This window comes from Diceros bicornis, chromosome 10, assembly GCF_020826845.1.
Source record: "Diceros bicornis minor isolate mBicDic1 chromosome 10, mDicBic1.mat.cur, whole genome shotgun sequence".
Lineage (NCBI taxonomy): Eukaryota > Metazoa > Chordata > Mammalia > Perissodactyla > Rhinocerotidae > Diceros > Diceros bicornis.
This window is the reverse complement of record NC_080749.1, coordinates 61,565,160-61,590,247: the sequence shown is the minus strand read 5'-3', so window position 1 is coordinate 61,590,247 and position 25,088 is coordinate 61,565,160. Positions and strand designations below refer to the sequence as shown.

The following is a 25,088-nucleotide window of genomic DNA, read 5'->3' as shown; positions in this document are numbered from 1 at the left end:
TTAAAGCTTCATATTTTACATGATTTTTATTGCTGTCTGTCTTTTCTAAGCTATATTGAAAATGAGCAGGATTTTATGTCTTTGGTTTGTATTAATTAAATAAATTGCCCATGACTATTATTAATGTAAACAAAATGAGAATAATATGCTTTTGGATATTAACAGAGCAAAATGCAAGTCAGATGTGAATTAACATGTTCAAATGTTTTAATGCCTCTTAAACCATTTAAAAATATTTTGTTTGTGGGATATCATCTTGGTATTATATTTATGAAGTAAACTTTACCAGTGCAGTGCTAGTGTCTTCTTATCCACTGACACATACTAAAATTTTTGAGGTGTGTGAGAGCAATCATGCACATAGAATATATAAGATTAATATTTTGAAGTTTAGATTTCGTGAATTATTACCAATTACTTTGAAGTTTTGCATTCTTTTACTTAATTTCTTGTTTTCTAGTGTCGTCTGTGTTGGTGGAGATGGATCTGCCAGTGAAGTAGCCCATGCTTTGCTTCTTAGAGCCCAGAAGAATACTGGGGTGGAAACAGACAGCATCCTGACTCCTGCGCGAGCACAGCTTCCGCTTGGTGTAATACCAGCAGGCAAGAGAGTGGCCATGGATCTGCTAACTGGCAGTTCTCCTCCTATCTTTCCCTATTTACTTCCTAACCTAGATAGTATAACACAGAGCTAAATGCACAGACTTTGAGTCTGAAAGACCCAAGCTTGCTATCACGGCTAGCAAATGTGAGACTTTGGACAAGTTATTTAATTTCTTTGAGCCTCATTTTTTCTAATCTGTAAAAGATAACACACATAATATTCACTTCATTTCAAGGTTATTGTAGTATTAAATTAGATAGTATATGTGGAAGGTTTAATACATAGTTAATAATCCCATTCATTGATTGCTTATTATTCTACCTTCCCATATAAAGGTCTAATGGTCACACAGTACCAGATATGAAATTTCAAAACAGGGCCACTCCTGGCAAGCTGCTTACAATTCCATATAAGGTAAAATGTGGTAACTACCATAATCGAAGTATAAGCAGGTAACCGTAAGAATGCCAAAAGGATTCATTCTGACTGCTGTATTTCCAGAAGCTAGAAAAGAGTAGGCTGTGACACAGGGATGCTCAGTAAAATTTATTAAGTGAATGAATGTCAAGAAAACATTACAGAGTAAGTGACACTTGAATTTGGCCATAAAATGGACAGGATCTGGCCTAAAAAGACAAGAATAAGTTATTTTCTTGGCTGCAAAAAATGATAAATGCCAAGGCAAAACCCAAGAGTGTTAAGGAATAGAAGATGAGCCATTTGTTGGGTGATAATGGTGTCAAAATAGGCTCCAACCGTGGTGGCTTCTGGATGCCACGGGAAGGGGTCTGAATTGCAGTTGATAAACAGTAAGGGTCAATGGGAGGTCTAAAGCAAGGGAGCAATCTGCTGGGAGCTGCTTCAAGGAGGATTTGTGATTAGGGGAAGGGAGCAGGAAAAAGTGGAGATCAGAGCCAGGAGGTACCCCTCAAGCAACACTGGGATCTAGAAAAGAGGAAAACATCTGTCACAAGTTTATTATGTTATAGGAGTTGCTCTTCCCAAATTATTATTTAAGCAAATGATAGTGAAGGAAAGTGATTATTTCTTTTCATTTATCTCGACAAGAGAAGCAGAAACAATTATTCTTTCCTATGAAAGTAGAAAATAATGCACATTGTTGACAAAAATTCAACATTCTATCCAGTTGATAACCACATTCATTTAGTATGGATTTCAGTATATTTAGTATTGTTAATTGACAAAGAAGAAAAGATATACAAATGCCTTTTTAAAGTATAAAGGCTTTCATAAAAACAAGAGTTTAAAAGAAGGGAGGGATATCCAGATATATCCTGATAATTGTAAAGTGTATAGAGAAAAACCTGTGATGGTCTTTAAGTAGAAGAGAACAAAATAACCTCAACTCGAAAAGGAAAAAGGATGCACTGGGGGCCAGCCACTTTGACCTTTTCAAGTAGCTCTGTCTATAATGGTGCAACTCTTTCAACATTTCCCTCCATGCAAAGTAGGTCACTGTTTCTCTTCATCAGTACTTACACTCCCGAGGTTACTCATAAACTGCCGTGCATCAAAAATGGAAACATGGTTGTCCCCACAGGTAGGCATTCAACATAAAATGAAGAGTTGGCTAGAAAAACTGGTGGTTACGCTTATCTTTTTAATTGTAACTCAGGTTTTATGAAGGAATAGCATTGAGTTTTATCATTATTATACTTTTTAAGCATATCTCTGATTTTGAAAGCATTTTCTATATACAGTGGATATATAGAAATGCCACTTGAATACTTTTTGTTTAGAAGGTATAGCCTGTTGCCAAAACTCTGGTCATTGTGTAGGAGTTCCAGCTTATGAACTCTATCTAACAGGAGGAGGAAGTCGTGTACGGGATGTGTTTAATATGAGGACTCTGTGCCTAGTCAAGGCTTTGATAGAGAATGGGAACAAGAGCTAGGCAGGAAGTTTCCAAGCTGAACACAGAAGATAGTCTGCCTTTGAAGCCATTTGCCTCCTGGAGAGAGACACCCAGAGGGAGAGTGTTTAGTAAATTACTCCACTGAGCCAACAGACTAAGCTGCTGAATTATGGTCAGACTCAGATGGATCAGATGTGGGGAAGCCTGTATTTGAACTGCTGGCCATTAGCAGTGGTGTTTGTTGCTATGGGAACTGGTGCTAAGGAACTATACAGAGAGATTCCTATTAAAGGGATTGGGGAGGACAGGGGAAAAAGCCAGAGAGGACATAAAAATAAAAAAGCAATCGAGTTGTTGTAAAACAAGGCTCAATCCACATACTGATGGCTGCGAACCATATATTCCTATAGAGTTCACATAAATAAATTCATGCTTTCCAATTAATTTGAGGAGAATAAAATATTGCCAAGGGACTGTTAATTTCTATGATATTTCAGGCAAAGAACCAAAGTGTAGGTGCAGTTTCCATGAGAATTTTAGATATGCTTGACTGGGAGGTCATTACATCACATTTATCTGTTTGGATGTGGGAGACATTAACGGCCTTATGAATATTCATGATGTCTGGTTAATTAAGTTAATTGTTCTGCAGAAGTGCTTGCACTTCCAAGGACAATTTTTTTCTTTCCTTTTTTTTTTTTTTGGTCTCTCTAGTTTCCACCTAGTACTTTCATCAGTCATTTTTTACATGAACTGCTACTTCTGTCCTTTACTCTTTGTATTTGGCACGTTTTAGCAGATCTGGGGAGGTGGTGGTGAGCAAAGTTGCTGGTAGTGTTAGGAAAAATAACTTTTCAGGCTAATTAAAATGTTTACCTTGAGGTAGAACATTTATAGCTTTTGTGAGAATGCTAAAATTACATGGTTGTTATTTATGCAAGCAGCATGTTCTTTTGGCACGTAGACGTCTTTTCAGATGGATCACATTTTGTTTCAGGAAATTGTAATCTATCTTTTAGATTATCCAAACAAAAAGAGCAACCTATAGTTTTACAATTTTACATCCACTTTCCTCATGAACTTTCCTTTTAATTCAGAGTGTAAACAATAGTTCTTAAGGACTGAGGTACAGGTTAATCAGAGTAGAAGATGACTCCAGTAATTTTCTGACTTCTGGTCCTGCCTATCATCACTGCCAAGTTCTATGGAATTAATGAAAAGTTGTTGCAAAGCCTGAAAAGACATAAAAATTAAAAAGTCATCTCTAGAGCCAGCCCTGATGGTCTAGTGGTTAAAGTTTGGTGCTCTAACCACTTCAGTGGCCTGGGTTCAGTTCCTGGTTGCGGAACCACACCACTTGTCTGTCAGTTGCCATGCTGTGGTGGCGGCTCACATAGAAGAACTAGAAGGACTTACAACTAGAATATACAACTATGTACTAAGGGCTTTGATGAGGCAAAAAAAAAAAAGAGAGGGGAAGATTGGCAACAAATGTTAGCTCAGGGCGAATCTTTCCCAGCCAAAAAATAAATAAATAAAAAGAATAAAAGGGAGCTTTAAAAAAAAAAGTGATCTCTAGCATTCTAAAAGGATTTGTGCTTGGACATGCTTAGCATACTTCAAACTCACTGGGAATAAATGGTCTTTATTTTCTTGAGTCATGATATGTGTCATTCTCTATTGCACATGACAACATTACATTATGTTTTTTAATAGCCTTTCTAGAGGAATGCTTTTATGGTCTACTCCTAATTACCCATGGTAATGGAGGAAATGTGTTTCATGGAGGACTGTAATCCATTGATAATCCTAAATATCTCACTCTAATTATGTGGCCTCTTCCGAAACCTTTACCATAAATCTGACTGGGAAGCAAAGTAGATTGATTTGTTTCCTCTTTTTCCTCCCACCCATTTCAGATTAATTAGCAATTACATGGCCAAAGGGCAGGCTGTTAGAGGGTCAAAGGATAATTGGAAAGGCCTAGGTAATTGACTCCTAGGTAAAGATCTACTGAGTAACAGGTTTCTGGACCACCTGTTCTCAGACCTTAGGGTGCATACGAATCACCTTGAGAACCTGCTGAAACTTGGATGCTTGGGCCCCACTCCCAGACATTCCCATTCCATGGGTTTGAGGTGGAACCCAGAAATTTGCCTTTTTAACGAGCTCCCGGGTACTGCTGATTCCTGGACCATACATTCTAGAAGAGAGCCTCTCCAAGTTACTGTACATACACATAACCTGAGGCTCTTATAAAATGCAGACTCTGACTCAGTAAGTGTGGAGTGGGGCCTGAGAGTCAACATTTTAATGAGCGCCCTGGAGGCCAGCCGTGGTGGCCTAGTGGTTAAGTTTGGCACACTCCACTTCAGCGGCCCAGGTTTGGTTCCTGGCCGTGGACGTACACCACTTGTCTCAGTGGCCATGCTATGACGGAAGCTCATATACAAAAAAAAAATAGAGGAATATGGGCAACAGATATTAGCTCAGGGAAAATCTTCCTCAGCAAAAAGAGGAATATTGGCAACAGACATTAGCTCAGGGCGACTCTTCCTCAGCAAAAAAAAAAAAAAAAAAATCACCGAAGTATTGTCATTGCTGCTGGACAGTGGGCCATATTCTGAGTAACAAGGGTCAGGCCATAACTTGTCTTTTGATGAGTCAGAACCAGTTTACCAATTGGTTAAGGTGAACTTGTCTTTGTATTGTTATTACTAGAGGTCTGGAAATCATTAATGCTTAGCTAGGTTCCTAGTAATTATTGTTATTTTAGTGACAGTCTTGGTTGATAATGTCTGAATTGCCTCAGCTTCTCCAACTGAGCAACCCAAGGACACATCTGTTCAAAGTGACACAAATTGAAGAGATTATCTCTGACCACACAGGAATGTTCCTGACCAACAAATCCAGGGGGCTAGCCTTTGCCTTGATATCTGTAGTACACAACACATCCATGCTTTTACAGCTCTCGGCTGTTACTGGATTTCTTTGTCATATTCTTTAATTCAAGAAAAATTGTAGCTTCTTAATTTTAAACCCTTTTTACCTCCTGGGAATGTGAGGCACTAGCTGGTATTTTCTCCTTGGGAAGCAAGCCTTTACCCCAAGATCTCAGAGACACATAGATATTACAGGGGCCTGACTGGAGAGAGCTCTTTCCTTCTGGAGGCTGATGGGAAAAATTCATGTGCCCCTTAAATTATCCTAATTGATTATGAAAATCAGAAATCTATAATGTACCAGTACAGACTTTCATACCATAGCAAATACCATGGAATTAAGTATTTTCTTCATCTAAGATACCGTTTGTCAGATAATAGAGGGAAATACTCGTTTGGATGAAAGCTTATCTCTAAGATTCGTTAAATGTATTTAAAGCATGTCTTTTGTACTTTATAGTGATTTGTAATCTTTCTTAGTTGTTATTTGGATTTTTATTATTTATTTATGTATTTGTCTCTGCTCACCAGAGACACCCTTCTGTTGGTACTCATTTTGGTATAGAAGTTAGAAGCTCATTCATTAAAGTGGGATGGAGTAGATTTTGATATAGCTAATATTTTTTGGTAGAAAATAGATATTCATGATGGAAAAAGCTGGGAGCAAGTAGATACTATGAAATATTTTCTAATTTTTAAATTGTTTAAAGATTAAACAATAATTTAACAACCATTTGATGTGCATCTACACTGTGAATGAAAACTTATAAACTTCCATTAATTTACATCTGAACATTGCATAGTGACATCTGTATAAAGTAAGAGCAAATAGTTAATTTAAAATATATACTACATTGATTGTACATGTTTTAAAATTGATTTGGCAGGCTCTACTAACGTATTGGCACATTCTCTTCATGGAATCCCTCATGTGGTAACTGCAACTTTGCACATTATAATGGGTAAGAAGTCTTGCAAAGAAATTTGTGTTTTATAAGGAAGGTTTTATTTATATGAGGAAGGCTATTTTATTTTTGTCAGACTTGACTAAGGAAAGACAGGTTCTTGTCTCTCAAAACAGAGAAATGTTTGACGGAAAACCAAAAGTCAGTTGGGCAAAGCTTCACTATTTGGACTGCCTGTCTTTTCAAAATACAGTTGCTATAAAGAGCAGTAAATGAAATTTTACTCTAATCTTGACAGCAAAAAAAAATATTGTAATGATGTTCAAGATCACAATTTTATAACCAGATCAAGAAAATCCATGTGTACTAAGTGTATCAGATACTGTTGTTTGACTGTACCAAGACTCTAGGGCTATAATTATGTTATTAAAATAAAACACAAGAAAAAATTTTTAAGCCAGAGCAGGTCCACTAGACCTTTCATTATCCCAATTGATGGAAAGTATGTAAGCTCAGATAAATGGAATGCCAAACTACTGTTAAATCTGAGTTTACTTTGCACATGTACTTCAATTTCACTTCCTTAACCATGTCTCATATGACCTAGAAATAAGCTGAAGAATTTCCTGCTTTGTGTTTCTTCTCTTAGTACCTGAGAAAGTCACAAATAGCAATTGCAATAGTAGGTAAAGAGAGATGAAAGGAAGCAAGGATATTCATTGTGGTATAAAGTTCTTCTATAAGTAAATATGCTCCTCTATCTTTGCCATTTTGACAACTGGCCCTACTTCTCTCACTGATTGACTAATATTGAATATGATATTCAAGGGCATGTACAACCGGTCGATGTCTGCACCTTCAGCACCTCTGGCAAGCTTCTTCGCTTTGGATTCTCAGCCATGTTTGGCTTTGGTGGAAGGACTTTGGCTCTGGCAGAAAAACATCGGTGGATGTCCCCCAACCAACGGAGGGATTTTGCTGTAATTAAGGCATTGGCAAAACTTAAGTAAGTCTTTTTTTTTTCTTAAACCAAATATTTTGTATCCCAGAGTCAATGACCTGTTAATAACAAATTTCATTATATTTTAGGCCAGAGGACTGTGAAATATCATTTTTACCATTTAACAGCTCTCGGGATCTACAAGAAAGGTGGGTAAAAAGCTCAAAGTATTTTAGACGTCTTTATCTTTCTTTAAAGCATAAAACAGTTTGATATAAACAATTTATTAGACGAGATCTTTGGTTGTTTTTCTAACATACTAGTGAAGAATATGGAATTGTGGAGTCCTACACATTCTAGTAGGCCATGTAGTTTGGCTTATGTCCTCAGAAACAGCCATTCCCTCCAGCCAGCCAGCCACCCAGTCATTCAACAGCTGTTTATTGAGTGCCTACTATATGCCAAGCACTTCGCATACAAAAATAAGCCCCAAAAATTAACAAACAAAATTCATAGTTTCTGCTGTCATGAGAATTTCAGTCTAGTGTGAAATACAAATATTAATCAGAGCCACACAAAGGAAGTGCTCTAGTCTTTAAAAAAAAAAAATTGAAAATCATTGTTATCGATGATGCTACCTTTAAATGAATCAACATCATAAATGCAGTAGCAGCGTTGTTCACATATTTTCACTTACTGTCTAATTAAAAATATTTAATGTATGTAATGTTGAGTTCTCTAATTTTCTGATATTTAATAGATGCTCTTTTTTATGTGATGTGTTTTTGTTTCTTTGTTTTGTTTTCTTTTAGGAGGGCACAGGAAGCTCCCAAATCTGGTGAGTCTAAAGAGACCTCCTTGAGAACTGAGCCAGGCTCTGTTGACATTTTGCTCTGGTGAGGGAAAGTAACCCATCACTTCCATTACCTTTAGACCCTAATGAACAGTGGCAAATGATCCAGGGTCAGTTCTTGAATATCAGCATTATGGCAATTCCTTGCCTATGTTCAGTGGCACCTAGAGGCTTGGCACCTAATACCAGGTTAGTAAGCTTTTTTATTGAATCATTGGTATTTTTCTATAAAACAAAATTTTCTTTCAGAAAACCCCCCTAATTCTTGGCTAGCTAGAATATTAAGAGATATTTTCTCTTTGACTGTATAATATTAGAGATTTTAAGGTATTTGTCATCAGAGTAGGTAAAGAACAACTGTTAAACTGGAAAAATTATCAGACAATCACTCCGATTTTTTTTTTTTCTTTTCTTTTTTGTGAGATCAGCCCTGAGCTAACATCTGATGCCAATCCTAATCTTTTTGCCGAGGAAGATTGGCCCTGGGCTCACATCTGTGCCCATCTTCCTCTACTTTATATGGGACGCTGCCACAGCATGGCTTGACAAGCGGTGCATCAGTGTGCGCCTGGGATCTGAACCTGCGAACCCCGGGCTGCCGAAGCGGAGCACGCACAGTTAACCACTGTGCCACTGGGCCGGCCCCTACTCTGATTTTTAATATCACTGAGGTTAAAATAATATCCCTTGCGTTTTATTGACATGGTTTTATTGTGTTATTTTATGCCTACTTGCTTGCTTTATTTATTTATGTTTGTTTACCAGTTATTGGGAACATTGTATTTAATTCTGATATTTCTTATGAATGTCTCTGCTTTCCAGTTTTGATGCAGACATAAATATCCTTAGTATGAAAAGCGTGTATGTGGCTATATATGATACCTTTAGTCAAAAGAAACATTTCAGTTATATTTAGTGTGAATAATGCTACATAAGAATGTACTGCCCACATTTATTTATTTATTTTATTTATTTATTTTTTTATTGATGTTTTGATAGTTTTTAACATTGTGACATTTTGGGTTGTACATTTTTGTTTGTCCATTACCATATATATGACTCCCTTCACCCCTTGTGCCCACCCCCCACCCCCATTGCCCCTGGTAACCACAATACAGTTTTCTCTGTCCATGTGTTGGTTTATATTCCACATATGAGTGAGATCATACGGTGTTTGTCTTTCTCCTTCTGGCTTATTTCACTTAACATAATACCCTCCAGGCCCATCCATGTTGTTGCAAATGGGACGATTTTGTCTTTTTTCTATGGCTGAGTAGTATTCCCTTATATATATATACACCACATTTTCTTGATCCAGTTGTCAGTCGAGGGACACTTAGGTTGCTTCCACTTCTTGGCTATGGTGAATAATGCTGCAATGAACACAGGGGTGCATAAGCCTCCTTGGATTGTTGATTTCAGGTTCGTTGGATAGATTCCCAGTAATGGGATGGCTGGATCATAGGGCATCTCTATTTTTAATTCTTTGAGGAATCTCCATACCGTTTTCCATAGAGGCTGCACCAGTTTGCATTCCCACCAGCTGTGTATGAGGGTTCCTGTTTCTCCACATCCTCTCCAACATTTGTTGTTTTTTTTCTTGGTGATTATAGCCTTTCTAACGGGCGTGAGGTGGTATCTTAGTGTTGTTTTGATTTGCATTTCCCTGATGATTAGTGATGTTGAACATCTTTTCATGTGCCTATTGGCCATCTGTATATCTTCCTTGGAGAAGTGTCTGTTCATTTCCTCTGCCCATTTTTTCATCAGGTTGTTTGTTTTTTTGTTGTTGAGTTGTGTGAGTTCTTTATATATTATGGAGATCAACCACTTGTCAGATGTATGTTTTGCAGATATTCTCTCCCAGCTGGTGGGTTGTCTGTTCATCTTGATTCTGGTTTTGTTTGTCTTGTAGAAGCTCTTTAATCTGATAAAGTCCCACTTGTTTATTTTTTCTTTAGTTTCCCTAGTCTGGGTAGGCATGTCATCTGAAAAGATTCCTTTATGACTAATGTCAAATAGTGTGTTGCCTATATTTTCTTCTATGAGTTTTATAGTTTCAGGTCTCACCTTCAGGTCTTTGATCCATTTTGAGTTAATTTTTGTGAATGGCAATAGCAGGTGGTCCACTTTCATTCTTTTGCATGTGGCTGTCCAGTTTTCCCAACACCATTTATTGAAGAGACTTTCCTTTCTCCATTGTATGTTCTTGGCTCCTTTGTGGAAAATTAGCTGTCCGTATATGTGTGGTTTTATTTCTGGGCTTTCAATTCTGTTCCATTGATCTGTGTGTCTGTTTTTGTACCAGTACCATGCTGTTTTGATTACTATTGCTTTGTAGTATGTTTTGAAGTCAGGGATTGTGATGCCTCCTGCTTTGTTCTTTTTTCTTAGGATTTCTTTAGCTATTCGGGGTCTTTTGTTGCCCCATATAAATTTTAGTATTCTTTTTTCTATTTCCGTGAAGAATGTCATTGGGATTCTGATTGGGATTGCATTGAATCTGTAGATTGCTTTAGGTAATATAGACATTTTAACTATGTTTATTCTTCCAGTCCACGTGCATGGGATGTCTTTCCATTCCTTTATGTCATCATCAATTTCTTTCAATAATGTCTTGTAGTTCTCATTGTATAGGTCATTCACCTCCTTGGTAAGATTTATTTCTAGGTGTTTTATTCTTTTTGATGCAATTGTAAATGATATTATCTTTTTGAGCTTTCTTTCTGTTAGTTCATTATTAGCATACAGAAATGCAACTGATTTTTGTAGATTGATTTTGTACCCTGCGACTTTGCTGTAGTTGTTGATTATTTCTAATAGTTTTCCAATGGATTCTTTACGATTTTCTATGTATAAAATCATGTCATCTGCAAATAGTGAGAGTTTCACTTCTTCATTACCTATTTGGATTCCTTTTATTCCTTTTTCTTGCCTAATTGCTCTGGCCAAAACCTCCAGTACTATGTTGAACAGGAATGGTGAGAGTGGGCAGCCCTGCCTCGTTCCTGTTCTCAGAGGAATGGCTTTCAGTCTTTCCCCGTTGAGTATGATGTTGGCTGTGGGTTTGTTATAAATAGTCTTTATTATGTTGAGGTACTTTCCTTCTATTCCCATTTTGTTGAGAGTTTTTATCATAAATGGATGTTGTATCTTGTCAAATGCCTTCTCTGCGTCTGTTGAGATGACCATGTGGTTTTTCTTCTTTGTTTTGTTGATGTGATGTATCACGTTGATTGATTTGCGGATGTTGAACCATCCCTGCGTCCCTTGTATAAATCCCACTTGATCATGGTGTATGATCTTTTTAATGTATTGTTGTATTTGGTTTGCCAATATTTTATTGAGGATTTTTGCATCTATATTCATCAGCGATATTGGCCTGTAATTTTCTTTCTTTGTATTGTCTTTGTCTGGCTTTGGTATCAAGGTGATGTTGGCCTCATAGAATGATTTAGGAAGTGTTCCATCTTCCTCTATTTTTTGGAAGAGTTTGAGAAGGATGGGTATTAAATTTTCTTTGAATGTTTGGTAAAATTCACTGGAGAAGCCATCTGGTCCTGGACTTTTATTTTTTGGGAGGTTTTTGATTACAAATTCAATCTCTTTACTTGCGATTGGTCTATTCAGATTCTCCATTTCTTTTTGGTTCAATTTTGGGAGGTTGTATGAGTCTAAGAATTTATCCCTTTCTTCCAGATTGTCCAATTTGTTGGCATATAATTTCTCATAGTATTCTTTTATAATCCTCTGTATTTCCGTGGTATCCATTGTAATTTCTCCTCTTTCATTTCTAATTTTATTTACTTGAGCCTTTTCTTCTTTTTTCTTAGTAAGCCTCGCTAAGGGTTTGTCAATTTTGTTTATCTTCTCAAAGAACCAACTCTTTGTTTCATCAATCCTTTCTACTGATTTTTTGGTCTCAATTTCATTTATTTCTGCTCTGATTTTTATTATTTCTTTCCTTCTGCTGACTTTGGGGCTTTGGGCTTTGTTTGTTCTTCTTTTTCTAGTTCTGTTAGGTGTAATTTAAGGTTGCTTATTTGGGCTTGTTTTTATTTGTTAAGGTGGGCTTGTATCGCTATGAATTTCCCTCTCAGGACCACTTTTGCTGCATCCCATGTGGTTTGGTATGGCATATTTTCATTTTTGTTTGTTTCCAGATAGTTTTTGATTTCTCCTTTAATTTCATCAATGATCCATTGGTTGTTCAGTAGCATGTTGTTTAATCTCCACATTTTTGTCACTTTCCCAGTTTTTTTTTCATGGTTCATTTCCAGTTTCATAGCATTATGGTCTGAAAAGATGCTTGTTATGATTTCAATCTTCTTAAATTTACTGAGGCTTGCTTTGTTTCCCAACATATGCTCTATCCTTGAGAATGTTCCATGTGTGCTTGAGAAGAATGTGTAGTCAGCTGTTTTTGGATGGAGTGCTCTGTATATGTCTACTAGGTCCATCTTGTCCAATTTTTCATTTAAGTCTATTATTTCTTTATTGATGTTTTGTCTGGATGATCTATCCATTGATGTAAGTGGGGTATTAAGATCCCTTACTATTATTGTGTTGTTGTTAATGTCTCCTTTTAGGTTTGTTAATAGTTGCTTTATGTACATTGGTGCTCCTATGTTGGGTGCATATATATTTAAAAGTGATAAATCTTCTTGGTGGAGTGTCCCTTTTATCATTATATATTTTCCTTCTTTGTCTTTCTTCACCTTTTTTATCTTGAAGTCTACTTTGTCTGATATGAGTATGGCAACACCTGCTTTCTTTTGTTTGCCATTAGCTTGGAGTATTGTCTTCCATCCTTTCACTCTGAGCCTGTACTTGTCTTTAGAGCTGAGATGTGTTTCCTGGAGGCAGCACATTGTTGGGTCTTGCTTTTTAATCCATCCTGCCACTCTGTGTCTTTTGATTGGAGAGTTCAATCCATTTACATTTAGGGTAATTATTGATATATGAGGGCTTAATGTTGCTATTTTGTCGCTTATTTTATGGTTCTTTTGCATTTCCTTTGTTTCTTGTCCCATTTGTTTTGGACTGCCAATTCAGTTTGGTTGTTCTGTCTTATGACTTTTCTAGTTTTCTCTTTGTTTATCATATGTGATTTTGTTTTGATTATTTGTTTAGTGGTTACCTTGAGGTTTGTGTTAAAAATCTTGTGTATGAGATAGTCCATTATCTGATGGCCTCCTATTTCCTTATACTAAGTCAATTCAATCACTTTCCTCTTCCCCTTCTAAGTCGTTCTTGTTATACCTTATTCTATCTTGTGTTGTGGTTGTGTGTTTACAGTGATGAGGTTAAATTTATTTTTGGTGAATTCCTTCCTTCGATCTTTGATTTTGGTATTTAAGTGGTTGCTAACCTATTCCGATAAAGATCTACTATTTTTATGAGTTTGTCTACCTATTTTTCTCCTTGCTCCAAGCTTTGTATTCCCTTTCTCTTCTTTTTTTCAGGCCTGAGGGCCTTCTTGAGTATTTCTTGTAGTGGGGGTCTCGTGGCCATGAACTCCCTTAGCTTTTGTTTATCTGGGAGAGTTACTATTTCTCCATCATATTTGAAGGATATTTTTGCTGGATAGAGTATTCTTGGCTGAAAGTTTTTGTCTTTTAGTATTTTGAATATATCATTCCAGTCTCTCCTAGCCTGTAAAGTTTCTGTTGAGAAATCCGCTGAGAGCCTGATGGGAGTTCCTTTGTACGTTACTTTTTGTTTCTGCCTAGCTGCCCTTCATATTGTTTCTTTGTCATTGACTCTGGCTAGCCTTACCACGAGGTGTCGTGGAGAGGGCCTTTGCCTGTTGACATATTTAGGTGACCTGTTGGCTTCGCTTACTGACATTTCCTGCTCCTTCCCCAGATTTTGGAAATTCTCAGCTATTATTTCCTTGAATAGGCTCTCTGTTCCTCTTTCCCTTTCTTCTCCCTCAGGAATACCTATAATTCTTATGTTACGTTTCCTAATAGAGTCAGATATTTCTCGGAGATTTTCTTCATTTCTTTTTAGTCTTAGTTCTCTCTCCTCCTCCATCTGGAGCATGTCTGTATTCCTATCCTCTAAAATGCTAATTCTTTCCTCCATATTGTCAGCTCTGTTCTTTAAAGATTCCAGATTCTCCTTTATCTCCTCCATTGTGTTCTTCATCTCTATCAGCACTGATTGTTTTTTCTTTGTGATTTCAATCTCTTTTGTGAAGAAACTCCTAATCTCATTGAATTGTTTGTCTGTGTTGTCTCGTATTTTGTTGAGTGTTTTTATGATAGCTATTTTGAAATCTCTGTCATTTAGGTTATGGATTTCTGTGTCTCCAGGGTTGGTTTCTGGGTGCTTGTCATTTTCCTTCTGGTCTGGTGGTTTCATGTATCTTTGCATTGTGGTTCCTGTATTGGCTTTGTTTTTCCTCATCCTGGAAATCTCTGGTTGCAATTTCCACCCGCAGCCACTGTGTGGGGGTAAAGGGCTGTGTAATCTTAGCCTCTTGCGCTCTGCTGTGGTTTTTCGCTGGGATCCGTGGGTGGCTTGGTCTGGTCTGGTCGGCTGAGCTGCAGGGTCCGGTTTGCAGGGAGGGAGGGAGGCTCTCTCTTTTGCCCACTGGGTCCCTGGCGTGGGGGGCTTCTCGTTCGCCCCTCGTTATCTGCTCTCTGGGGTGCTCAGATGTTGATGGTACCCCGTAGCAGTTCTGAGTCCTCTGTGTGGGAGTTTCCCACTGACTGAGAGAGCCCAAAGAGCTACGGTTTCCCCGCAGAGGGCCGCCCCTCCCCCATCTCTGGGAGCCACGCAGACCGGGATCACTGATCTGATGAGGAGGGAGAGGAGTTCTCCTTACCTCTCCTCACTTCCTCTGGGGGCCCAGCACATTCCACTCTCAGATGTGTGGCAGTGTGCATCTTTCCGATCTTGCTTTTCACTGTCTAGGATTCCATTGTTGGTCTGTGACTGTTCCTTTTGTTGTATCTTATGGGGGAAGAGTTTATGGAAAAGCTCACTCTGCCATGACGCTGAGGTCACTCTACTGCCCACATTTTCATGAGGCACTTTATATATCATTTTATCCACAAGATATAGCTATTCTGCCTCTTGCACATTCTTTTCAAGCAGCTGTCCGTTATTGGTTGAAAATATTTCTCTCCCATTCCTGTAGAGCATAGAAGAAAGGATCATAAATGTTGTGTAATATAGTCAAATCTTGATTTTTCCCAAAAGTGGAATAAAAAAATGACTTATGTACTTTGATGATTTGTAACATCATTTTAATGATTAGTTTCAACTTCTCTGCAAAATATTTAACCAGAGTGATTAACAGCTAGCAAAGGGGATTGATTTTAAGTTTTTTTCTTGGCGATTGATATGAAGGTAATAAACAGGGAAGTATCTAAAGTTAGAGAAAAAAGGGGAAACTACAAACGTTATTAAAAATCCAGATGACAGGGTCCTCATTAATTATCTCTAGTGCTGAAACTTGAAAGGAATCTTTTGAAACTTGTGTGATTTAGAAATGGAGCCTGATTGTGTCCTCACCAAACCCTCAGAAATCCTAGATAGCTGCGGGCCTCCCCAAGGTAGTTTCTCCCAGTAAAAGGGAAGACCTGGCTAGCGGACTAGAGCTGTGCTCTGAGGACTTGCGACAATGCTTCTCTAACCCTACTCCATCTCCTACTCTTGTGTTTGCTCAAGGACCTCCATGAGAGCCAGCCTGCTCTTCCAGAAACCATTGATTCATGCTTCCTTCAAAGCCACTCCATACATTTTTCAGCTTGCCTTGAATTCCTATGCTTACTCTCCAGGTTTTATCAGTATTTATGAATTTTTCAGAACCAGTTAGATATTTCTTCTATGGATAATAATCAGTCATGCCATTTCTACGAAGGCCTTTATACCAGGCCTCAGCTGACCAGAGATATTCAGAGATTTATCTTCTGCATGACTCACGACAATTGCACAAGAGTTTCAACTTTCAGCTTTATTTATTTTTTCACAATAAGGTATAATTTACTTCAAAATACCTTAGTGCAGATTGCTGATAGGCGCTAATATTCTTATATTCTAAGTTATCTAACGTTAAGTGCAGTAATATATGTGAAACGTTTAGAACAGTGCCAGGCACATAGGGTATGTTTCAATTACTGATAAGTATTGAAAAGTAGACATATGAAATGCTTTTTATGTTTATCAGTAAAAATAAAGGACACACAAAACACTACTCTGAACATTTGGGTACCATTTATTTCCAGTTGGGAAGAAGTGGCATGATGGGTAAAAGGAGCATTGGACCCTGGGAATTACGAGCTCTGGTTCCAGTGAGCATTTTGTTTTTCTCCATGTGCCTTTAAACAAATCACTTAAACTTGGGGTTGTCTTTTCCTTCTACATAGACTGAGTGAATGACTGGAAAATCTCCATAGTCCCTTAGAGCTCTAACCTGAGCTTCCCTAAGATTTAAAGAGCTCTTCTTTATGTTGTTGTTGTTATTCTTGGAATAACTTTATATTTGACTGAAATCGAGCTAGAAGTCATTTACACGTATTTCTGCAAACTACCTTCTAAAACTAGATGCATTTGTGAGTGGCTTTTTTGGCACTAAATCACACCTCTAAATTTACAGTCTCTTATATTGAACTGAACAGTTATGCATGATTAAAATACTCGGTCATTTAACTGAACATGTTTGGCAGCATTTATTCATTCCATTTCATCTATCCAAGGGCCACTTTGATTTATTTAGTTTCCTGTGTCACTTAGACTTACCCGTAAAGGAATATTTAAATCACACTTTAGATTTTAGAAAGTGTTGAATTAGTTATACCATTTGTATTTATTATTTACAGTACATCTTTAAAAAACATATATGATTTCCCATTTAGAATCCCTAAGTTAAATACATTGGATTTTAAATTGTGTCTTGATATGTGAATAGGATGCATGATGGCTTGTTTTTTAAAAAGCCCTTAATGTAAGAGCTTGCTGAGAAGGAGGCCAATTGTTTAATAAAACTAACTTGAAAGGCTGTGTCATTTAAAAAACAGCACAGCAAGATATGATGTAAGAATTTTAGGTAAATTTAATGTGATGATGATAATTTATCTATCTTGCCTAAAACTTCTGGTAAACATTATATTTGTTAGAAAGAATGATATACTGGTAATTTCAGATGCAGTCTCTTAAACTTTTTAATGTCAAATACAAATATTTAATTTCAGATTAAATAATGGAAGTATGGCTCTTATAATTGCGCGAAACACTTCTCGACGAGAATTTATAAAACACCTGAAAAGATATGCCAGTGTTAAAAATCAGGTATAGTAAATTATTTTTGTTACTTACATGCAAAGCTATTAGTCATGGAGAGAGAAGAAGTTGACATCAAGCCCTGCCTCATAAGAAGACTTTATTTTCTTCTGAATACATTAATTTTTTTTTTTCAATTTGTGTTTTCTCCAAATTTTCGAAAGTATCCATCAGTATTAATATAAATTGGTCTTTTTTGAACAATGGGTTGGTGGTTATATACATTCTGTGCGTGTATGTGTGTGTGTGCGTGTGCGCACGCACAAAGAGACAGTAGAAAATGTAGTGTTATATTGAAATATGAAGTAAATTAACGATAAAATTACATACTCAGCTGTTCTTTAGAATGAAAAGTTAAATCAGAGATATTTAGCCTTCTTGATTTTATGACAGCAGACTTTCTCTAGTTATGAACTTTAGATTTTCCTACCGTTTGTTTACAGATCTGCATACCTTCGTTGATTGAAATAGAGTTGCAGATATATATTTAAAAATACACCACTTTTATATAGACATTATTTTATTCAAAACTAGAATGTGTGGTGATGTTTATGGAGATAGATAGATAAAATGTTTCTACGTAAAGGATTTGTTTTAAAGAGCAGCAGTAACCATTATTACAAGCGATATTCTTTTGGCAGATATTTTGACCCAGTTATTAGGAAACTGACGCTGGAAATATGTGAATTTCCGAAATTGTGAGTCTTGAAGTCCATAGTATGGTTGTAAAACCCTAAAGTCTCACACCTTCTTAAAGGTATAAAATGGTGCTGGATGTAGTTGGGAGAGACCAGACGGGAGGAGGAGGAGAGTAAATCTAGCCAATGACTAGCAGCTTTCTTGCTTCCATAGTTCGCTATCGCAAAGTTCCCATTTTTGCCTCTTTATAATTTTAAACTTTCTCGGGAAGTCCTCATGAAGTTTCACTTCTCTACTGCATAGTACATTATTTGATCAATGTGTATTGAGCAACCAACTGAAGTGTTTAGGAAATTTTATTATAAAAATTAGATACAGTCCCACTTTCCTTCAATATAAGTGTCTAAGGAGACGTGGTAGACAAAAGCAACTAAAAAGTAGGTTGTGAGCCTAAGTAATAAATTTATGTGTGTGTGTTATGGGAAATATAGTGATTTATTGATTTTTAAAGGAATGGATGCCTTTTCAGATGTTACTCAAGTTTTAAACATTAAAACCGACTTTATTGCTTAATCCAAAAGTAGTGTATGTTCATTTTTTTCTAAGTAAGAAAACAGAAACAAAAAAACAACATAAAAGGCATGCAAAATTCCGTATCCCAAGAGATAATCATATTTTACTTTGGTGGAAATTTTTCCTAATCATTTTCTATTAAATGAGAGCTGAAATGAATATTAACCTTAAAGTACTTACCCTGAGAAGCTCTATATTTATTCTAGGGAAGTATCTATTGCACAAATTATTTATGGAAGGTCTCTTTTGGAATTGCCTAAGGGCAAATTTCTAAGGCAATTTTGGTAGACTTCCTTTTTTTCAATATGAAAATAGCTTTATTCTGATTTTAAAAGTAGTAGCTGCTTACTATAAAATAAAGACTTAGTGAATATAATTCTATATCTACAGGAAAATAATTGTTTTTAAAAAATGAGATCATGTTATGCAAGATATATTATAACGTATTTTTCCTATGTACTTTACCAGTTACATCTTGTTTTTGATGCAGGGAAATATTGCCTCTGTGTGTGTGCGCATGCGTGTGTGTGCACACGTGTGTGTGTCTGTGTGGTTCATTAGGCTTAACTCTGATTGACTTAGCTCTTTATAAAAATTAAAGTCCATGCCGTTGCTCTGTAATTTCTTGTGAAGAAATTCTAAAATGTTTTGCATAATGGTATAGATGAAGAATAGTTAGATTGATTCCAAGGTGACTACTTTCAAGCAATGTTAATTTGATATATTTGTTAAAAATTTATAGGCACACATACACACATATACATGTGTGTGTGTATACTTCTTCATGCTGACATTTTCAAAAATGTAAATTTATATAAATTGTGTAATATTATAAAGACCAGATAACTGTAAGATTATATAATCTACTATCTAATTAGTAGCTGTTCTGGTGTCCAGGAAGGAAAACTTCAGCCTAAGGAAAGCAACATTCTAGGTCTCTGAACCATCTTTACCTGGTTGAACTGAATGTTCATATGTCTTAATAATTGTAGGACATATTGAAAACAATCATTTGTGGGGTGACTCATCTTGCCTTCCCCATCTCTGTGTAAAACAGATAAAAATTACCCTTTGGGCCGGCCCGGTGGCGCAAGTGGTTAAGTGCTCTCCGCTGCAGCGGCCCAGGGTTCGCCGGTTCGGATCCTTGGCGTGCACCGACACACCGCTTGGCATGCCATGCTGTGGCGGCGTCCCATATAAAGTGGAGGAAGATGGGCATTGATGTTAGCCCAGGGCCAGTCTTCCTCAGCAAATAAAAGAGGAGGATTGGCAGATGTTAGCTCAGGGCCGATCTTCCTCACACACACACAAAAAATTACCTTTCAAGTCCTTTAAATTCCATCCTGCAGCTGGCCTCTATTTTCACTGTCCATACATTTCTACATTCACTTTGACCATCATTTTTAGTAGGAAGTTTAAAGCCCATGGATGTTAGTGCTTCCCTAGGGATTGGTTGCAGCCCTCTTGTTTTCTCATGATACTTCTCCTGGGTGATCTCATTGCCCCCCCCGGTTGTTGGAACTGCTATTTGAGCTTTGCACACTTCAAGGGTTCTATCTTCTCTTCTGGTCTGCAGGACCCCTGTGCCTTCCTGTGTGAGGAGGTTATAAAACTCACAGGCATCTTGAGTCCAGCATATCCATAGCTGACCCTATCATCTTTCCCCCTCAAGCTACTCCTTCCATGTTTCCCTACCCAAGTCAATGGCACCACTCTGTACCCACCCAGGAGTTACTCTGTATTCTTCTCACTCCCTCATTCCTCACAACCCATCCAACTAAGCAGTTCTATTGGTTTTCCTCTTAAATGTTTCTGAAATTTCTCCCTCATCTTAATTCAAACCCTAATCTCTTCTTGCTTGCAATAGCCTCCTTCTGGTCTTCCTTTTCTCTGGTCTGGTCTTCCACACCTCCTTCTAGAGGGATTTTTCTAAAACACACATCTGATTTCTCTTCAGCTTAATTCATCAATGTCTTTCTCATTGCTGTCAGGGTAACATCTGATTCCTCAGTGTGGAATACATGGCCCTTTGTTTTCTGGCCCTTGCTATGTCACAGCCTCCCCTCTTGCCATCCTCTACCAGATTTCCTGTGTTTTTGTCATGTGTTAGTTTTCTAGGGCTGCCATAACAAATACCACAGACTGGGAGCCTTAAACACAGAAATTTATTTTTTCACAATTCCAAAGGCTAGAAGTGCAAGAAGGTGTTGGAAGGTTTGCTTTCTCTTGAGGCCTCTCTCCTTGGCTTGCAGATGGCTGCCTTCTGGCGGCGTCCTCATATGGTTTTTCCTCTGTGTGTGAGCATCCCTGGTATCTTTCTGTATGTCCCTGTTTCCTCTTCTTATAAGGACATCAGTCATACTGGATTAGGGCCTACCCTAAAGACCTTATTTTAACTTAATCACCTCTTAAAGACTTTATCTCTAAATATGGTTATACTCTGAGGTACTGGAGATTAGAACTTCAACATAGGAAATTTTGTTGTGGGGGGAGAGGGGAATGCAATTCAGCCAGTACCTCATATATGTCTATTTTTAACAATTAAGTTCAGGCATTTATATATTCTGTAAAATAAATGCCAAAATACCAGTATTGCAATCAGTATCACAGTATGCTGAATTTTTTGTAGTTTCTTGACCGTAACATATCTCTGTACTTTTGCAAATGTTTTTTCTCTCCAGAACTTCTTCCCTTCTCTCCCAGGCTCTCTTCTGTGTTCTTTAAGATTCAGCTTAAATGGAAAGCTGACCCAACATCCTGAGCCTCTCTGCCTCTTCTCCTTTCTCTCACTTAACTCTGCTTACACCATCATGGCACTTATATGTATCACAATTGTAGCTGTTTACTTCTCTTCCTCATGCCCCAAACACACCCTCACACATGACATTAAGCTCTTGGCTCCCTAAAGTCCCTTCTAACAATGTCTGTGGCTTCATAGGTAATAAATTTATGTGGATGGATGGATTTCATTTTGTGATGTATGCACATGAAAACTGATGATTTAATAGACTTGCTGGTTGGTGGTGGCCATCCGTTCTCAACATTCCTTGGCTTGTAACTGCATCGCTCCAGTCTCTGACTCTGTCTTCACATGGCATTCTCCTCTCTTATAAGGACACCAGTCATATTGGATGAGGGCCCATCCTAATGACTTCATCTTAACTTGATTACCTCTGTAAAGACCCTATGTCCAAAGGTGACATTCACAGGTACTAGGAGTTATGAGTTTTGTATCTTTATGGGGGACACAATTTAACCCATAATAGCTAGTTATCAATGACTCATTTAAAACACATTAATTTTACAATAAATTATTATATAGAAATTTTTGTAAGTGCACAGTATGGAAGATGTCCCCAAGGCTTGACACCTGAGATGGGAAGTCTAACGCAGGGACTGTTAAGCAATTTCACAGGATGCTGCATGGGGCCCTCTAACTCTGTACCTCAGTCAGAACAGCTGGTGCCTCTGTATAACCCAGCGTGATCCACTGTGGAACCCAGTGTATTATAGAGTATAAACTAAAATCTGTGGACCTTGATTTCCACATATGTAAAATAAGAGTGTTGGGGAAAATATTAGTTTTCTGTCAACTTTTAAAATTCTGTGCTTCATTGAGGTTTATATGTGGAAGAAGGGGGAACAAACATGTAGATAATACGTTAGGAATAAACCTCATGCTGTTTATCTGAAAACAAATGAGTAATTATTGTGCATTTCTACTAAAAAGTTATTCGGCTCAGTTGTTTCAGAGAATACATCTTTTTTCACTATAGTTTTCCTAGGCAAATAAGAAAAATTGAAATTTGAAGGTTACGTTGCACCATTCTAGAGTGGTCAGTAGGGCAACACAATCATCTTGCAACTTGTGTCCATCTTTCAAGTGGAGATGAGGCAGGCAAACACCTGTGAAAGTCACATTTGATTGACTTTTTCTTTTCACCTTTCTAAGTTTAGACCTAGGATCTTCCTAATTAAATTCCAATTGTGAAACTTACACTAGAGTTTGCTTTACATCAGCTAAACTAGTTGACAAGTTAATAATCAAATCAGGATTATAGAAATCTTCTGTATCAACAGAACAGTATTAAAGATTCAGTCTTTAATAGGAAGTTCTATGATATCATTATTGTATGCAATTTCATAGACATGTATTATTTGTCATAAAAGAAGTTTGCCAGCTGCTAGATCTAAATGAGCTGGAAAGCTTCAGAAAAGAGGCTGCTTCCAAAGAAATTAGGGATCCCTGGTCATAGTTTCAAAGCTATAAAAATATCAGCATACATGTTGATATTTACTTGCAAGAGACAGCACAGTGAACTTTATTAATTTGTATTAGCAGTTAGGGATAAGGCAAGTACTATGATTATTTGCATTTGTTTTCTTTAGTTCAATTTTCCATTCATTGAGACTTATACTGTTGAAGAAGTAAAAGTTCACCCAAGGAATAATACTAGTGGACATAATCCAGAGGAGCAGGATCGACCGCATGAAACTGCTTCAGAAAGTAGTTTTCCTTGGAATGTAGATGGTGATTTAATGGAAGTTGCATCAGAGGTCCATGTTAGGTAAGTAATTATTTCATCACCTTTTGTGTCCACAGTAGACACAAAACTAATAGTATAATGGAAGCTTTTTTTCTCGTAACTATCTAGCAGGCAGTTGGCTAATTTTTTAAAAATTAGTAAATCAGGGAAGCTGAGAAAGATATATGTACAATTTTAATAAATAAAAAGGTATAACTTTACATTTACTTACTAATTGTTATGTAAAACCAAAGCATTTTCTTTGATCATGAATCTCTACATTGGCATTCTGAATTACCGTTCTTCATAAACTATATAGATAATACATGTCTACAATTTCCATTTTGGATTTTTAAAAATGGACCAAGATCTTAAACTTTGTGAAGCCATCTGAGTAGCAGATTGTTACAATTTAATTTCCCAGTCTTTTACAATACCCTTTCACCCATAACTAGTACATAACACTTGTGTTCAGCAGTTTGCTTTTATTATGTCTTTCTAAAGCATTCAGCTTACTTTACATAGGAACAATTTTGCATATTATTTAATTTGGTAACAAGCACAACAGGTGGTCTAGTCGTTAAGATTCGGCGCTCTCACTCCCATGGCCCAGGTTTGTTTCCCAGTCAGGGAACCACATCACCCATCTGTCAGGTGTCATACTATGGTGGCTGCATGTTGCTGTGATGCTGAAAGCTATGCCACCGGGATTTCAAATACCAGCAGGGTTCACCCATGGTAGACAGGTTTCAGCAGAGCTTCCAGACTAGACAGACTAGGAAGAAGGACCTGGCCACCCACTTCTAAAAAAATTGGCCATGAAAACCCTATGAGGGCCGGCCCCGTGGCTTAGCAGTTAAGTGCGCATGCTCCGCTGCTGGCGGCCCGGGTTTGGATCCCGGGCGCTCACCGACGCACTGCTTCTCCGGCCATGCTGAGGCCGCGTCCCACATACAGCAACTAGAAGGATGTGCAGCTCTGACATACAACTATCTACTGGGGCTTTGGGGGAAAAAATAAATAAATAAAATTATTAAAAAAAAAAAAAAAGAAAACCCTATGAATAGCAGTGGAGCATTGTCTGCTATAGCTCAGGAAGGTGAGAGAATGACACAAAGACTGGGCAGGGTTCCGCCCTGCTGTACACAGGGTCACTAGGAGTTGGAATAGACTCCACGTCACTAACAACAAAACAAGAGCAATTGGTATAAACAGGTTTAGCAACATGCAAACTCATTCTTGGTAAACATGATGACTCAATGGGTAGAAGTGTGCAGGGGCACCCTAGGTAGCTCATTAGATGTGAGCTTTCTATAGGCACAACTGACTGGGTATAGGCACAACTGACGGAGGCAATGGAGAACATGAGTCAAGGAAGTCAATTAAGAAGGCTCTATAGTAATTACTGGTGCTAAATTGATTGCAGGTCTGTCATGAATGTATGTTTGTTGGCTATCGTTAGATTTGTATTTGGTATTATGCACCATACTCAATAGGTGTATGCATGTATGTGTGAAAAATAACAGAATGATAGGTTGATGAAATAACCAGTTATACATATTATTCTTTACAGATTGCACCCAAGACTTATCAATCTTTATGGAGGAAGCATGGAAGAAAGTAATGATTCCAAAGTAACATGTAATTGTTTATGAAAGAAATATGCAAACTAGAAGTTTAATATGAAGGAATATAGTCATGCTTTAAACAGATATCCTAATAGGAAAAAAATTATTTTTAGAGAAATTAAAATTGCTATTTTTGATGTTACTAAAAAGATATGAAATATACGCAAAACAATTTAAATTTTGTTTTTTAGAAGGTATTTATTGGAACTGAAAATAAACGTTTCATGTACTTAAAATTTACACATCATCAATATTTAGCTAGATAATTCCAAAATAAAATAATTTGGATTCTTTGATTTTTTTCAGGA

At 37.2% G+C, this 25,088-nt stretch overlaps 1 protein-coding gene across 1 annotated transcript in view; it reads left to right on the top strand.

The window, feature by feature from the left end:
• The window catches only part of CERKL (ceramide kinase like), a 114,889-nt gene extending 89,801 nt beyond the window's left edge, over nt 1–25,088 (top strand). The window contains exons 5-13 of the mRNA XM_058549362.1: nt 461–603; nt 6,310–6,384; nt 7,156–7,333; nt 7,417–7,476; nt 8,080–8,105; nt 8,201–8,309; nt 17,327–17,423; nt 23,016–23,194; nt 24,726–25,088. Of these exons, the coding sequence (XP_058405345.1) occupies nt 461–603; nt 6,310–6,384; nt 7,156–7,333; nt 7,417–7,476; nt 8,080–8,105; nt 8,201–8,309; nt 17,327–17,423; nt 23,016–23,194; nt 24,726–24,807 (949 nt within the window). The 3' untranslated portion in view covers nt 24,808–25,088. The remainder of the gene's footprint in view (nt 1–460; nt 604–6,309; nt 6,385–7,155; nt 7,334–7,416; nt 7,477–8,079; nt 8,106–8,200; nt 8,310–17,326; nt 17,424–23,015; nt 23,195–24,725) is intronic.